Genomic DNA, 18541 nt, shown 5'->3' on the forward strand with positions numbered 1-18541 from the left:
CACACAGGAAGGCCGGAGCTGGATCGAACCCACGACCACTGCTGTCTCTCACTGTGAGGCCATCGTGCTAACCAGTCGGGCCACCGTGCCCCAGTATGGTATACCCATCTTTTGAATTTTTAAGAAATCGCTTTAATTTGAATCGTAACAACTGTTCATTCTGTGATGAAGACATTGAAACGACAGAACACATTTTTTCTGACTGCAAATTCGTAAAAAGCCTTATGGGAAGATCTGTACGACTAGTTGTTCCCTAAATTACCCAATCTTTCTGTTCTGTCAAAAGACAATGTTTTGTATGGTATTTCTGTTAAATAATCATCCCATTCCCTCAGAATGAATATACTTATCATTGTCGGAAAATATTTTATACATACAAATAGGTATATCAAATCTAAACCACATTGTTTTTTCATAAAGAACTGTGCCATTACTTTGCATCCTTGAAATACATGATGAAGAAAAATGCTGTGAAGCTTTATAGATTAGTAGAGTTGAACCTTGCTGAAAAGCCCTAAGCAATCCCCTTTCTTTCTTATTTATTTTATTTATTCTTTTATGAGTATTAATATTAGTGCTGTCAGGCGATTAAAATATTTAATCATAATTAATCACATTTTTCATAGTTAACTCGTAGTTAATCTCACATTTAATTAATTAAATTAATAATATTATTAATTAATTATTAATTGTAAAAAAATCCCTTTATTCATTGAAAAAAAATCCCTCCCATTTTTTGTATATTATGTATATAATTCAATATATTATTGAATTGCAATACCTTTAATATATGAGAATTTTGTTTTTTGTTTTTGTGCAAATACTTTTTTTAATTGAAAAAACAAAGCATTGGATTTGACTCACACAAACAAAGTCACATAAAACAGCATGTCAACAGCCTTTCTAAGGGATCAAATTGGAGTGATATAAGAAATATAAAATGCCAACAAAGTGCAAATGAAATGGGTCAAAATAATGGGCTGTCATACCGAGGTAGTTATGGTTACTGAGAGAAGTCCAGTAATCAGAATCAGAAATTCCTTTGTCATTGTACAGTGTGCAACGAGATTAGAGAGCGCCCCTCTCCAGTGCAATACAACAATAATTTAATAAAATATATACATTAGATAAATAAGAAAATAAATAAAGTGATGTAAAATAATACGAAATTGGATAAATAAAACACATTACGTCGCTGCTCTGCAAGGTAGGGGTGGTCGTGTGTGTGTGTGTGTGTGAGTTCAGAATGGTGATGGCTCTCGAAACAAACTGAGAATCACCGGTGAGCGCGACTGCTTCCGCCTTCTCCGCTTCCTGCAAGTCTTTAAGGCGGGTTGCAATGGTATATCTCAAGGACAATTCGTAAGTGCATGCAATGCGAAGTATTTCAGCCAGACCTTCGTCCTCCACGATGCTAACACGCAATGGCCACCCACTTAGCTATGGCTTCGGTGAGTCTCTTTTTAGTTGATCCATCCACCAGTTTCTGTCGCAAATTACTATGGATGCCTGGGTTTGACAAGGGGCTGGAGAATTGGCTTCAGCGGTGTGCTTGGACATTAAATGGTGTTTTAAACTTTACGGGCTGCAATGGTAGTTCAGTGCACAATGGCAATGCACACAAATTACTTTGCTCTTATCAATGACACCATTTGGTAACTTTTAAAAAAAATTGCCGTTCAGAATTGAATTTGCGTCATTTTTCCACTCCCATGATGCTTTTAGTTCTATAAACCGGCGAAAACTCCGCACAGTAAACTCATGCAGGCGTGTCCTAAATTTCGCGTGCTTGATGTTTTTTTCCGGGTCTCGCAAGCGTCGCGCTACGTCATAGGACTACATTGTTTATTAGGCGATGAGTCTTAATCGCTCATTAGAAAAATTGCCGGCGTTAATAGGGAGTTGGATTAATCCCATTAATCACGCGTTTTTCTGACACCTCTAATTAATATGTATATATATATATATATATATATATATACATATATATATATATATATATATATATATATATATATATATATATATATATATATATATATATATATCAATATTCTTGTATTTCCTTTGCACTGTTCTGTGATTTTTTTAATGCTTGTCTGTCTATCTTTTGTCTTATATTAACAATGTACAATGCCAATGTGTTTCGTACGTTAAATGTTCTATATCAATAATTAAAAAAACAATTCTCTCGAGCATATCTCGGTGCGCGCTTCAAATACTCGCTCCCACTTTACTCGGTACACGCATCGAAGCCTCAACACAGAGGACACAATACTGGTGAAATGCGGTATACAAATAAAAGTTGTATTGCATTGTATTGTGTTTTTGAGTTCATCGTGTTTTGTCCAAGTAACGTTGCCGTAGTTAGCGATCAAGTTGGGCGACTTTCTCCGCATGCGCTCCAAGGGTTACAGATCGCGTATTGTCAGTTGAGCTGCCAGTGTCGTAGAATTGAGACTGTGTAAAACCTCTGTTTATATAATGAGATGTTTCCTGAGCTGCGATTTTCCAGGGTAAGCTTTACTAGGAGATGCATGCGCCAACGTTTACCACGACATAGTAATCATCTTGGCGTAATAGTATCTAGTATCGTCAACATTGTTGTAATGTTACAATTCCGAGTGTGTCCAAATGGAACCAATGGCTCTTTTAAATGAAGTACAGTAATACCCCGGTTATCGCGGTTAATGGGGACCGAGACCACCCGCGAAAACTGAAAATCCGCGAAGTAGCGGCGCACCTTAAAAAAAAAAATAAAAATATATACTTCGCACCTATATATATATATATATATATATATATATATATATATATATATATATATATATATATAGGTGCGAAGTAGTGGCGCACCTTCAAAAATGCTTTAAAAAAAAAAAAAAAATATATATATATATATATATATATATATATATATACGGGTAGAGAGAGAGAGAGTGAAATTCATGTTATAACAAAAAAAAATATTATTCAAAAGTTATTATTTTGTACTTATTTATTTACTTCGACTTTTACCTGCTGGTACGCCGTCCGGTGTGCCCTGTGAAATGAAAGGTGCAGGGTTCGCGGTTAACCGCTTCCCGATTGCCCGGGGCAAGTGAAATTTGGTGGTGAAAAAGAAACGGTTGGACGCGCCGTTTTGGTTGCTTACGACTCACTTTGCAGTTTGTGTTCTTTTGCTCAAACATCGTCTTTATGGAACTCAAAACATTTCCAAACGACAGATGTCGAATTTCTTTTCGGGACAAGCGCAACAGGAACAACTTCAACTAACGTTACTTCGTCTTCAGCCATGTCAGCCCCTTCTTGATTTGAATCGCCAGCTACGGCCGCGTCGTCTGTTTTCTTTTTTTGTTCAGCTGGCTAGAGTCACGTGACTACAGCCGCTGTAGCCGTCTTAAAGGGGCATGAACATAGCCGCAGACAGAAAACACAGATTTTTTTTTAAACACCAAATTTACCGACATGGGCAAAATGATGTCGGTCATTGTATTAAATTTCGGTAACGGTAAATTTTCGCTTTACCGCCCAGCCCTACATTGTTGTTTCCAAAATATTTCATCTTCCTTTCTTGAATGTGTCTCTTGTAAAGAAATAATATTGGCTTCTGTTTCCTTGCAAAATGAAAATATGGCCTTAAGTTTAACATTGTTTTGAACACCTCTAACATTTAAAGAACTTCACTGAACACTCATAACTAGCTTAAGGTAATGTACGCTTTGCGATCTATGGAAGAGTAATGGGAAAAAATATATCACAACAACTTGGAAAAAAGGCAGGAATTAACTGTTGTCCTTGAACTTTTCTTTCTTTACACCCTAATAATACTGGGTGCTATCAAATTATTACCAACCATTTTGAACATATTACATATACATATATCTGCACACACCTACATGCATATTTATATATCTATTAGGGGTGCAACGATACTCGTATCTGTATTGAATCGTTCGATAGAATGGTCACGGTTCGGTGCGCACTGGATCGAACAATACGCAAAATGTTATGACGATGAGGAGCAGCGCTGTCTACTTCGCCTTTTTATATGCTGCATTGGCTAGAGCAAATCCATTCACTTTACGTTACTGCGCCTCCCACATTCATTTTGGCCCAAGCTGCATGGGAAGCTCGCGAGCGGTTGCAACATGGTTACAAGCATACCTGAAGTGGAAGAAGCTCCATCAAACTTCACGTCTAGCGTTTGGAAGTAATTTAGTTTTCAAGTATGCACCATATGGAAAGCGTGTCGTGGACCACAACTTCAATATTAGGTCGCAAGTGTCAGACAACGCTTAAAGTAGGTCGGTGGAAGCACAACAAACATGGTAACATAAGTACGCCGACATCACTTCGATGTGAAAATGAGTGGAACGTCGTAAGGTTCCGGCGCGGACCGATTTCACCAATAGTGCATTTCCTCATTTGTACAACAAGACGAGAGTCAAATTAGCAACGGCTTTGTCAGCAGCCCCCGCTGCGCGAGTTGACTGTTACGGCACTTTTCGTCACTGAGTGGACGTCAAAGGCAACGTTATTTAGACACGGCTGCTCGAAAGTCACACGACTGATGATTTAACCAGAAATCTGAAAGAAGTGGCGGAGGAAGGTAATTAATTCACCCAAATGCAACTACACTTGTTTTATTTTATTGATTTATTTTAAAATATTTTGGAGTTGTACTCCAACACATCTTTATTTGTATACAAAGTACAGTGGTTAAAAAAATAATTTAAGGGATAAAGTGTTTATTTTCTGCCTATACTGAAAATACAGTAAAGCACCTATGATGATACACTTCTGTATTTGGATTACAATGATTAAAATTTTACACGTAATTGTACAAGTTATCAACTTTGGTTCGTAAATCTAATTTTCTTGTCTTATATTCCTCTGATAATTAAAATTTTCTGCAAATATCATTTAGATCTTGAAACAATTTAATTTCAAGATACTTTTGACGTCTGTATTTGCCACATTGGCTAGACAAAAGTCTGACTTAATATTTAAAATGTTCCCATTTCCTACAATACGTATCCAGCTTTGTGTCAATTTTAATTTCTACCAGTAAGTTCTTCACTTTTTGTAAAAAATCATCATCATCCAATAAATCTGCATTAAACTTCCAATAACCTTTATGGAAAGTTGAATTCCTTCCAGCTTTTAAAGTGATATCAATAATGCAGTGATCAGTAAGGGGCGCTGCAGATATTGACACGTTAGTTGCCAGATCAACCACTTAAGTAGACACAGACCAAAAATCTATTCTGGATCTTGATTGCCCATTTGGTTTTACCCCAGAAAATTGTTTACTATTTAATTACAATTTTCTCCAAATGTCAGTAAGATAATTTCCATCAATAAATTCTTTTAAAGCAGTGATTCTCAAATAGTGGGGCGCGCCCCCCTGGGGGGGGGCTCGGTGCAATGCTAAGGGGGGCGCAAGTTAACCTGGGGAACATGCTTTTTTTCCTGCAGTTGAACGAGGCATCGTTTTGGGACAGAAAAAGGCGATCTCAGACTACGCGAGTTTGAGCTCGTCAAAGCTCGTCAAAGCTGTTTTGTGCCCCTAGTTCACGCAGTAGGTCACACGCAGTCCTGATTAAAAAAAAAAAACGTCGCCCTGTTGCTCGTTGTCCCGGAAGTGATTTCTTTCGCCGCTCCTTAAATGCTCTGTGCCACGCTATCTTGCGCCGCAGCAGAATGGACTTTATTTGTACTATATGTAAATCCGTGCATAGCAGCAGCAACAAGCTACGTGATGGCAAATAAACGACTCCACTAACAAGTAGCGTTCTAAACGAGGAGGCGAGCAAGGAGGCGCTAAGCGTGTCAATTGCTAAAATTAATTGCTTCGATCTACGCTCGACTTTTAACAGAAGTCTGACTCGAACCGCGTTTGGGCGGAGAGCCAGCAGCTAGGAACAGAAATTTTGTATTGCAACCATTATGTATCTAAACATAAAATAGAGTAACACTAAAATTGCTGACGTCATCAGGACGAAGAGGTTCAATGTCAAACGTATAGTAACCATAAAAAAATTTAAAAAAGTATCGTTGCGTAACTGTTGCTTTTTGTTTTTTATATAGATTTTTTGTTTAAAATCCCCCTGGCTCTTCTTTTTGTTTTTTCTATATTATGTACGCATTTGGTTTGTTAATGTTAATACAGTAAAAAAAAAAAAAGTATTGTAAATATTTATCATCTCATCAATATTTGCACAACAGAGTACTGACTTTCGATATCTTCACAATAATAGTTCTCCAAATTATATTTCTTATCAATTTAGCTTAGTTAAGGGATATTTTATTGACAATCTAGCATCAATATACAAAGAAAGAATAAAAATTGTGTGTGTTTGGGGGGGGTGCGAATCATTTTCTTCTTGGTAGGGGGTGGCGTGACAGAAAATAATTGAGAAGCACTGTTTTAAAGTCACATTATAATGATGATCACTACACACAGATGGACATCTATCTACCCAATCATCAGGAGCTAAATTAAAATCCCCACCGATTAACAAATTCGATTCCATAAGTACTCTTAACTTCAGCAATATTATCAGTAAAGGATTCCAGCAACAGTCTACAGACCAACATTATTATAACCATAGATATCAACCAGAATTGCAAATACTCCTTCCAGATTTACAACCACAATAATCCAATGACCATCTTTATCTATTTTAGATGCAACAATTTCCCCAGGACAATTATTAAAACAAATAGCCACTCCACCTGATCTGTTACCCCCATGAGAAAAAATAATTGTATTACCCCACTGGTTTTTCCAAAATAAAACATCTTCTCATGAATGGGTTTCTTCCAAAAATATGCATTGTGCTTTCAGACCTTTACAAAACAAAAAAATAGCCTTGCATTTCAAATTATCCTTAAGACCTCTGGTATTCAACGATATAAAAGAAAGTTCTGATTTAAAAATTACACTTTTGAGAACTATCAAAGTGTATACAACTTATTTAATAAATGTACCAAAAACTGGCATTCCTCTAAGATGATTCAAAACAACAACACTAATGAACCTCTCCAATTAATTTAACGCAAATCATTTACATAAACGGGGTTACATATTCAGTTTTTCAGTTCAATCTGCTTCCCATTAAGGAAGCTGAATGGACCCCGGAAATATGCCTTAATTCCAGCTTTCCTTGCTTCTCGAATCTGTGGCCACAATTTTTCCCAGCTTGTCTGCTGTGGGTATATCTTCACAAAATCGAATTACAGCTTCCTTACATACAATGGTTTCCTTTGTCATCTTCCATATCTCATCTCTGTGTTGACGCTTGACGAATTGGATGATCACCTGTTGTTTTCTCTTCTCCTCTCTTCATTCCAGTCTGTGCACAGTGTACACCACGTCGTCCATCTTCTGCTCCCGCATGGGTGCAATCTTCTTGAGCAAATTCACCACCTTCTCTCTGATATTCTCTTTCTCCACTTTTTTCATGCCTCATATTTTCAAATTCCATCGCCTGCCATATCTGTCTTATTCACCAACTCTGAGTGCCGTGTTCTCTTATTCCAAATTAGTCACTTTCACTTCCAACTCCGTCATCTTACTTTTACAGTCTTTAATTTCCGCAGCATTAAACTCCAGTGATTTAGTTAGGCTGCCTATCATTGTGCTGTTGGCTTCGATCTGCAACTTGATATCATCCAGTTGATTTTCCAGTTTATCAAATCTTGAGTTTAACACCTCCATAATGACATACTAACTGGAATTTGGTGGTTATGCTGCTGCTCCTGCTTCTCCTTCAGTCTGGTGGTTGGGGCGATTTATCTTAGGAGCAGCAAGATGTTGGAAGGGCCTATCTGCATCCTCATCCCTACCAAAGGCCTTTCTTTTGAACCTTCGGTCCAGTGCTGCTGCTTCAGGGAGCAAAATATGTGCCTCAATTTTGTGAAACCTGCTTGACATTTGTTTAGAAATTGTGTCCACCATGGGTTTCACAGGATCTGTGAGGTTTGGAGCTCTTTGTGTTTGTTATTATTTTCTGTAACCCTCTTGCCAGAAGAATCACCTTTGACGAAGTAACATATCTGAAACAAAGAAAAACAAGGTTTGACCCTGATAGCAACAACAATGCAGTCATGCGCCTGACTACGCTTTGCGCTAGACTTGCGCCCGGAACGAAAATAAGGCCAGAAGCCTTCAAAATTAGCATTACAGCATGACGCTGCAATAATAAAATCATATACATAACTCTCACCGCTTATTTCTCTGGTGACGTCTTCGAAGGGCTCCAAAATGTCACTAGCCTGCTTTATCTCCTCCCATTCTTCTGGTGTTAATGTAGATGGTAGTTGCGTTTGGTGTCTACACCTCCACGTCATTCCTTCTCAGCCAACTCTTAAAGTACTCCGTGCACCCAAGCACGGTTTCAAATCCTCCCTCCAAGGCTGTCGCAGAACCAAGTGGTCGACCGTCTGGTCCTCTTCATGGCATTTCGGGCAGACAGGCGATTCGGCTAAGCCCCATTTATGCATGTTTGCCGCCACTCTTGCCTGTCTGCAAAGCAATCTGTTTGCTGCCGCCCACTCTCCTCTGCTGCAGCTATTGAAACCCGGCAACCTCTCAGTGGGGTCTGAAATTACCTCACCACCCCTGGGGGCCTCCAGCTTCCACTCCCGCCGCCAGGACTCATCCTCGTTGTAGTTTTCAATCTGTGCTCTGTAGAAAGGGGTTCTAGATTTCAGTCGGTTGGTATTCGGCGCCTGCTGCATGATCTTTCGCAGCGGCGCGGTTTCCGGAAGAGCGTTCATCCGTTTAAAAATTGCTTGTGTCGCTGTAGCTCCCCTGATGTTTGGAGGAACAATGTTCGACATTGTAGGGAGCCAGTTTAAAGGGGTGGATCTCAGAGTGCCCGAGATTGTTCTCATTGTCGCACGAAGTTGTATGTCCATCAAGGACGTGTGTGCGCTTCTTGCCCACACCAGGGAGCAATAGTCTGCCACACTGTAGACTAGGGCCAGTGCCGATGTTCTCAACACTGACTGGTGTGCTCCCCAGCTGGTGCCCGCAAGTTTGCTGATTATTGAGTTTCTGGCTTTGAGTTTTTGAGCGGTGTTTTCAAGGTGCTTGCGGAATGTGAGTGTTCTGTCCAAAGTAACTCCCAGGTATTTTAGGGATGGGTCTGGTGGGAAAGCGATGTTATTGTTGTTAAGGACATTTGAGAGTCTTGTTGGCCTGATGGTTATCTAGGTGAAACAGGGTTGTGACTGTTTTCTGCTCGTTCATCCTCAGGTACCATCTCTGAAAATATTCGGCCATCTTGGTCATGTCGCGTGTCAGTGTTTCATTTATTGTTTCGTGCCCGTTGGACTGGCAGACGACAGCCCAGTCATCAGCATACCCAAGCGTTTGAGACTCAGTCCGGGGCATGTCGCTGATGTATAGATTGAACAGGCTGGGGGCTATTACAGAGTGCAATGTAGATAATTTTGGATTTGTGAGTGCTAAAGTTGTGATTACTGCGTCTTTTTTGAAAAGGGTACTCCGGGTCATGTAAAATATTGAATTCCATCTAGTGGGGCAGTTCTTGCTTCAATTTGGCCTCTGGCAAGCCTAACTGTTTTTGGGTGACTCGCAGTTTTTGAGCAACAACCGTGCTTTTGTGCAGGTATTCAACAATTGCCTTCACTTTTTCAATTTTTTTTAATTGCAGCCACTATTAACTATTATATTGATTGTGTGGTTTGCCTCTATCTATGTGTTTGCATTGATGTACTATAATCACGCCAGGCAAATAATTGTACTCTTGTTCGGTGATAATGCACCGGGATTAAAAAAAAACAAAAAAAAAACTGAATAAAACACTCCACAAGAAGTTGTGACATAAACATACAATAACATTTCAATTTAAAACCAGCATTATAATGATTATAATAATGCTGGTATATTTACTGACTGAACTGATGTACTGCATGGAGTTATCGTTCGAGAGAACGAGAAATGGCCGCAACAAGTTCATTCACTGAATCGTTGGCGAACGGGAAATTATGTCACTGATTGCTTCGTGAATGCCAATAGCGTGGCAGTATATTCAGTAAACCCATCTTACATCTGACATTGGCTGCTGATTGGTCGTTCGCGAAGATTGACGACATGCATGTGGCTGAGCTCAAATGAATGGAAAAAGAACGAATCCCTCCCTGAAGTTAATTTAGCAATTTCTACATCACGCGGTTAGTATTCCCGCACAAGAAGATGGATTGAATTGTCAAATGTAAATAAATCTGCCGCCACTTTTTACCACGATCTCTCTGGAAGCTCGCTGGGTAACAGGGCTCAACCGGGTTGGCTCGTTCTTTGAGCATGTTGTGCAATTTGTTACCATCTCTTTCAATGGGCTACTCAGACCCTGCCACCACACCGCTTCTCTGGCCCGCTCCTTACATCTTGTCAGTCCTTGATGACCCTCATGAAGGGCTGCCAAAACGGAACTGCACATCGCTGAGGGAATAACATGTCTTGAACCTTTTAGTAACAAACCATCTTGCACAGATAACATTGCTCTCTCTGACCAGTATATAATCTATTCAGGTACTTTGTCAATATGACATAACTTGTGAACAAACAGCATCCTGTTTTAGCTGCTCTCTCAACTGTCATGTCACTTGCCGACACGTTCCTGACTAACTCATCAATGTAGTTGTTTGTCTCTTCCATGAAATCTTTTTCTGGACCCGTGACCGAAGCTACTGGTGCATGTGACATTGTGTCAGCTGAGTGTAGAGCTTTACCTGGTGTGTGTGATGTCTTAGCTGTAACACATTAGTCTAAGTCTGAATCTCTGTATTCTTGGAGGTAGCTAAGTCAGTGCTTGATAACCTAACAGACTAACTAATAGTTTATGATCAGTCTCAAGGGAAAAATGTCTCCCAATCAGGAAGTCTCTGAATCGTTCACATGCCCATGTCAGTGCCAACGCCTCTCTTTTTCCACTTGCGCTTATCTCTGTTCTGTGTCCGCCAAGGAACGTTATGCGTACGCACACACTCTCTGCTATTGTCCCTCTTTTTGCAGCAGAACTGCTCAAAGTCCATACGATGACGCGTCCGCGGACAGTTTCAGCTCCATATTGGGGTTGTAGTGTCAAAACCAGAGTCGATGTTAACTCTTCCTTAAGTCGGTCGAACGCCTGTTGTTGCGCCTGACTCCAAAGCCACTGATTCTTCTTAGACAGGAGGACCCTCCGTACTTTGTCCTTTTTGGCCAGCCCTGGGATGAACTTCCCTAGATGGTTTACCATACCTAGGAAGCTCCCAACTTCACTTATGTTAGTTGGTTCTTTAATTGCCTTCACGGCTTTGACTTTATCCGGGTCTGACCACACACCCTTTGCTGACAGGATGTGTCCCAAAAACTTAACTTCTGATCAATGCAGTTCACACTTGTCCATGTTTAGTGTAACCCCGGTTTCCTGTAGTCTGCGCAGCACATCATGAAGTCTAGAGTCGTGTTCCTTTTGGTCTCCTCCCCACACAAGAATATCATCCATATGACAGACTACACCTCGCAGCCCATCGAGAATCATGGGCATTCGCCGCTGCATATGTTCAGGTGCTGAAGCTATTCCAAAAGGTAACCTGTTGAAGTGAAAACGTCCAAACGATGTTATGAATGTTGTGTACTTAGCTGAGTCTTGGGACAACGTGATTGGCCTGAATCCTCGCTTTGCGTCCAATTTGCTGAAGACCTGTGCACCTGGGAGTTATCCAAGCGTGTGCTCCACAGAAGGAAGTATGTATTTCTCTCTACGGACTGCTTCGTTCAGACGAGTGAGGTCGGCGCAAATACGCACAGAGCCATTTTTTTGACGGCACCGGGACATACACAGTTTGGGGTACGACTCAGCTGACATTTCCTTGTCGATGCTGTCTTCACTAGAAACAAGCTTGAGTTTCACGCTTAACATAACTACATGTAGGCCCTTTATTACATATATTGTTTTTTTGAATCACCTGCTTGCCCACGTACATTTGTGCTGTGTGTTTGCCCATTACTGAGAGTGCTGTGCCACCCAGGCCAATCAAAAGTTTGTGCGTCTCTGTAAGTATGGTGTCATGATCAGCAACGATGTGGTACGTCTGTGCTGAAATAACTGAGACATCTGCTCCTGTATCAATCTTGAATCTTGCCATTTTAAGAGCTTTCTCCAAGGTCATGTCTTTGTCGAGCTGCATTCGCTCAGGTAGGTTTATGTCTTTGAGTCCCCCTACCAGGCGATCTCTTATCAATTCGTCATGGAGTGCTGCATAGTTGCAATTTTCAGCCAGTGATTATAATGCAGTGACAAAGGAATCCACTGTTTCATTACTCAGTTGCACACCTTGGTCAAATCTGATTCGATTCGATATTCTATTTTATTTATTTAATTGCTGGCATGCTTGTCACTGTGCGCTCGTGTGATGCTGCAGCAATCCATAAACAAAATACGCATTGATGTTCAGTCCAAGCTTGTAAATGTTTAGTGCATTTTGAATGAAACCAAAAACTATACACTATGCAGAGTAGGAATGGCAACCTCTGGGTACCTCACGATATGATACGATACACAATACTAGGCTCACAATAACGATTATCTCAAGCTATAGCTATACTGCAATTATCGTTATATTGGTCAGGAAATCAATTTGCGATAGTATACAATACAACTATTCGAGAAAAATTACATTTCAATAAGTCAAGTTAAAAACATTTTATATTGTACCATCACTGAAACACAAATTCAAGTTCAATTTTTATAAACAAATACATCTTTTTAACAAAGACACTTTATTATTGCAACATTTCTTTAGTGTCTTTAACACTACCCATTCTGTTCTGTTTATAAGCAGTGACTATTTCTTAGTAACATTGCTGTAAAGTGCAAATCTACTGCAATGCCTCTACCTGCACTTTTAAATGGGAAAATGAAAAGTAAAAAAAATAAATAAATATTAAATCCAACAAAGTCACTTATGATATTCTTCAGAAAGTCATATTAGAAGCATTATCGGTCACAACGACGCTTTTTTCGTGTCAATCTACCACTCGTCCACTGCTCTCATAAGTACTAATGCGATGTGCGCACCAGTGTGGGTTTCATGCATTTCATGTGTATGGAGCACGTATGATTTGAGTTCCCAATCGCTGATAAAATGCGCGGTGATGGTGATAAAAGGGAGTGTGGCATTTGATTTCCATCCAGCAGGTAAGACGCACTCGTTCTGCGGACTCGAGTACATTCATTACTTGAGGCGGAGTCTCCTCGTACAAAGCTGGAATTGTTTTCTCAGTGAAATGTTTTTGATTTGGTATTTCCTAGCGTGGTTCTAGAGTGCGAATCATGTAGCAAAAAACAATAATTCTCAACTACACCATAAGGGCGCAGATCCTTGCAAATATACACAGAGATACTGTGCGCAATAGACTTTTCCTTCTGAGAATTAAAAGAGAGTTTTGCTTGCCGTAGTGTATATATATATATGCATATATATACTTCAGGAGGAACAAGACGCTGCCGCCCCCCCTCTGCATCGAAGGCGTGTGTGTGGAGAGGGTCCACACGTTCAAGTTCCTGGGAGTACAGATCTCCGATGACCTTTCTTGGAGTCACAACACCACAGCAGTGGTAAAGAAGGTCCGCCAACGTCTGCACTTCCTGAGAGTCCTCAGGAAATTCAACCTGGACAGGAAGCTGCTGCTGGCCTTCTACCACTCGTCCATCGAGAGCCTGCTGACGTACTGTGTCTCCACCTGGTACAGCGGCTGCACTGAGGCGGACAGAGTGAGGCTCCAGAGGACAGTCAAAACAGCGCAAAGGATTATTGGCTGCCCTCTTCCCCCACTGTCGGACATCTACACCGCCCGGTGCCTCAGAAGGGCTCTCAACATCGTCAATGACAATACCCACCCAAACTCACACCTGTTCGACCTGTTGCCCTCTGGCAGGCGCTACAGATGCATCAAATCAAGGACCAATAGACTGAGAAACAGTTTCTTTCCGAGAGCCATCTCCATACTGAACTCTCACACACACACGAGACCACCCTAACCTCGCAAAACAGCATTGTGATGTGTTTCTATATGCCCTATTCAGTACTGAATTCCATTGCACTGTCTTCTTTATTTATCTAATTTATATATTTGTCTGTATTATTGTTGTATTGCACTGGAGAGGGGAGCCCTCTAATCTCGTTGCACACTTGAGTACAATGACAATAAAGGGATTTCTATTCTATTCTATTCTATATATATATATATGCATATATATATGTATATATATATGTATATATGTATGTATATATGTATGTATATATGTATATATGTATATGTGTATATATGTATATGTGTATATATGTATGTATATGTGTATATATGTATATATATATACATATATAAATATATATGTATATATATACATATATAAATATATATGTATATATATATGTATGTATATATATGTATACATCTATATATGTATGTATACATATACACGTGTATATATATGTATACATATACACGTGTATATATATGTATACATATACACGTGTATATATATGTATACATATACACGTGTATATATATGTATACATATACACGTGTATATATATGTATACATATACACGTGTATATATATGTATACATATACACGTGTATATATATGTATACATATACACGTGTATATATATGTATACATATACACGTGTATATATATGTATACATATACACGTGTATATATATGTATACATATACACGTGTATATATATGTATACATATACACGTGTATATATATGTATACATATACACGTGTATATATATGTATACATATACACGTGTATATATATGTATACATATACACGTGTATATATATGTATACATATACACGTGTATATATATGTATACATATACACGTGTATATATATGTATACATATACACGTGTATATATATGTATACATATACACGTGTATATATATGTATACATATACACGTGTATATATATGTATACATATACACGTGTATATATATGTATACATATACACGTGTATATATATGTATACATATACACGTGTATATATATGTATACATATACACGTGTATATATATGTATACATATACACGTGTATATGTATACATATACACGTGTATATATATGTATACATATACACGTGTATATATATGTATACATATACACGTGTATATATATGTATACATATACACGTGTATATATATGTATACATATACACGTGTATATATATGTATACATATACACGTGTATATATATGTATACATGTATTTGTGTATATATGTATTTATGTGTATATATGTAAATATATGTATATCCATCCATCCATCCATCATCTGTACCGCTTCTACTCACTAGGGTCGCGGGGGGTGCTGGAGCCTATCCCACCTATCTTTGGGCAGTAGGCGGGGGACACCCTGAACTGGTTGCCAGCCAATTGCAGGGCACACAGAGACGAACAACCATCCGCACTCACACTCATACCTCGGGGCAATTTACAGTGTTCAATCGGCCTGCCATGCATGTTTATATATATATATGTATGTATATATATGTGTATATATATGTATATATATGTATATGTATATATGTGTGTATATATATGTATATGTATATAAGTGTGTATATATGTGTATATATATGTATATATGTGTATATATATGTATATATATATATGTATGTATATATATGTATATGTATATATATGTATATATATATGTATGTATATATATGTATATGTATATATATGTATATATGTATGCATGTTTTTGGATATAAGCATGACTTATTTTACATTTATCTGAAACCCCAACAAAGAGTTACAAAGCTTCACTCAATCATCAAGTCCATTCCACAATTTCACACCCAAAACTGAAACACATCTGTATTTTATATTTTATTCATTTTACATGTATCAAACATAAATAATCCGCGTGAATTATAATTTTCCTCTCTTAACTTGAAAAGGTCTGAATACAAACAGGTGGGTTTTTGTTTATTTAACAGTATCCAAGAATTTTAAAATAAAAGATCCTATGAATAATATATTTATTGCTTGTTTGTAGTCAACTTTGTTTATTATTCTAAGCGCCCTTTTCTGTAATTTAATAATTACATTTATATTTGTTTTATATAAATTTCCCCAAACTTTTATATGAAACTAGCTTTACACTGCGTTAGTGCAATATCCAAGTGTTCCTCAAAGTATACTTGCACTTGTGAAATAAAATTAAGTTTTTGTGAATTAAATTTTCTTCTTTAGAACTTGAATCATATTATATTTTTGGATCTGCAGGGCCATCCATCATAGTCATCAGCTCATGAAAGACGAGTAACAAACCATGAAAAAGAAAAGTAGATGCCAAAGGTCATCCGAGGTGACGAGACCACGTGGAAGAAGGCAAATTCAGAGAAGCATCCATGTGATGGCAGCAACATCTGACCTGCGCCGAACAGATGACTCGACAGATTCAAGCTACACTTTGACTGACAAGCACAAGCAATCAAATCTCAAGTCAAAATTCTCCAGTGAGTGTCTGATGGATTTGTCTGTTGAAAAGCATTTTAGAACAATTCGCATAATGTAAAATTCTGGTGGCATTGCAACTGGGAGGGTCGGTGGTGAAAGTTAATTTGATGCTATTATAAACATTTTCAATTGTAGGACACTAAAGACATGTTTTATAGTGAAACCTTTCACTGAACACAAGATGAAATTTCACTGTAATTTGCCAATACATATTTTATTTCATTCCAAAAGGACTATCCACTGCCATCTGCCGATTGTGCCATGGAAAGTTTTCTCCACGGAGTCTGCTGCATGCCTTCAACAAATGGCCTCGGGATTTTCCTGATATTGTTAGTGACAAAACGTATGCTGTTGACCAGTCACCCCCATTATTCCATGTTGACTTCCAGCAACTGGTTGGAGTGCAGTTGGACCCTGATCCTCGATTATCAGAATTTGTTTGCAAGAAATGTCACAGCAAGTTCTACAAGTGCCACAATATTATGGTCAGGTTTTTGCAAATGGTTAATCTTCTGCCAGTTGGGAAAGACAATTCTAACAGGTGAGTCTTTGAAGGGATTATAATGATTGGTGTCAAAATTGACAGTAGTTACTTTGCTGGGTATAATAATTTTCATGGTAACAGCTGGGATAGGATAGGCCCCAGCACCCCCGAGACTCATGTGAGGAGAAGCGTACAGATAATGGATGGATGGATGGACGATAATTATCCCTTTCTTTTTTTTACAGGCACAATCCAATGTTTTCAGGCTCTTTAATAAACGAGTTAACAAGTAAGAAAAATCACCTCATCACCTGTATGTCCTTATTATTATTAGAACCCCAGTTACCTAAGGAGTTTACTACAATCTGAGACATTTTATTTGTTATATTTTCTTTTTTTTCAGCTTCACCATCCTTTTCCTTAGACTCTGCGTGCCTTCACAACCTTGTTTCATGGGCTCATCATCACGGAGAGGATTGCAATTCTTGCCCTGACCTAAAGGAGGTGCTTGAAGGGCAGTGCTGGGGCTCAGTCAAAGCAGTGTGGTGTTGTGTTGATGGGCACAGCTACACTATGGACACTAAGGGCACTACATGTGCCAGAGTTGGTAATGTGCTCAACTCAGGAGAGAGTGGAAATGGATCCAGAGATATTTCAGGAGAGGTAGACTGTGACAAAAGGAGAACTACGATTACAGCAATCTGCCAGGCTCAGCAGAGTCTACCAGCAGTCACTCCACTGATTCAAAGCTCAGCACTGGCTGACTGGACCTGCAGCAATCAAGGTAGGGCTGCTCCCTTATGAAAAAAAAAAAAAATTTTTAGTTGTTATAATAAAAGTCATGATTATTCAAATGAATATGTTTTGGGGTACAAAAAAAACCCAATTATAAATGGAAAGAATTTTCAAACTAATTAAAATATTTTTAAGAAAAAGTGCAAATCTATAAATTTGAGTATGGGTTCCTTGTATAAAGAAGCAGTGCATTGGAATTTTCTTGCTATACAATTATAAATTGAAAACTGAAGTTACAAAAAAGAGAACTGTGTCATACAACCCTGCATATTCTAGCATTGAATATACACTTAACCCCAAAAAATTAATAAACAATGAATTTAAATAGATTGTGAACATTTTTTTTAACCATTTTCAAGTGTGTATGTATCACATTTGAGTAAACTATCTAGCTCCCAAAAAATTAAATAAAAACGGGAAAAAAAACACAATTGTTCAAACAATTACACTAAACTCTCTCTCTCTCGCACTGCAGTGTTATTGTTTGTCAGAGCATCTATCTTCACAATAAAACTCCTCTGCACCTTTCGGTGACGAGAAAAGATTACCTTTCCCTCTGTGGAGAAACCTCACCTTGCAGGGGTTGTATATAAATCCACGAAATGCACCCTTCTCAACGAAGACTTTTTTAATGTCATTGAAGCTGTACCATTGTCTCATAGTTTCCGCCAAGAGGTCCTCCGTAAAAATGGCCTGTC

At 38.5% G+C, this 18541-nt stretch overlaps 1 protein-coding gene across 5 annotated transcripts in view; it reads left to right on the top strand.

The window, feature by feature from the left end:
• The first annotated feature begins 1153 nt into the window (after window positions 1–1153).
• Window positions 1154–18541, top strand: part of znf276 (zinc finger protein 276) — a 64924-nt gene continuing 47536 nt past the window's right edge. For 4 of the 5 annotated variants that reach the window (XM_088297912.1, XM_088297913.1, XM_088297909.1 and 1 more), the window contains exons 1-5: window positions 2375–2516; window positions 16331–16563; window positions 16796–17105; window positions 17294–17337; window positions 17452–17832. In XM_088297912.1, the coding sequence (XP_088154038.1) occupies window positions 16377–16563; window positions 16796–17105; window positions 17294–17337; window positions 17452–17832 (922 nt within the window). In that variant the 5' untranslated portion in view covers window positions 2375–2516; window positions 16331–16376. Of the gene's footprint in view, window positions 1452–2374; window positions 2517–16330; window positions 16564–16795; window positions 17106–17293; window positions 17338–17451; window positions 17833–18541 lie in introns of those variants that run through there. The other variant, XM_088297911.1, reaches the window with a different exon arrangement.

The sequence above is a fragment of the Idiotropiscis lumnitzeri genome, chromosome 6 (assembly GCF_059441095.1).
Source record: "Idiotropiscis lumnitzeri isolate Australia: NSW breed Sydney's pygmy pipehorse chromosome 6, RoL_Ilum_1.0, whole genome shotgun sequence".
Lineage (NCBI taxonomy): Eukaryota > Metazoa > Chordata > Actinopteri > Syngnathiformes > Syngnathidae > Idiotropiscis > Idiotropiscis lumnitzeri.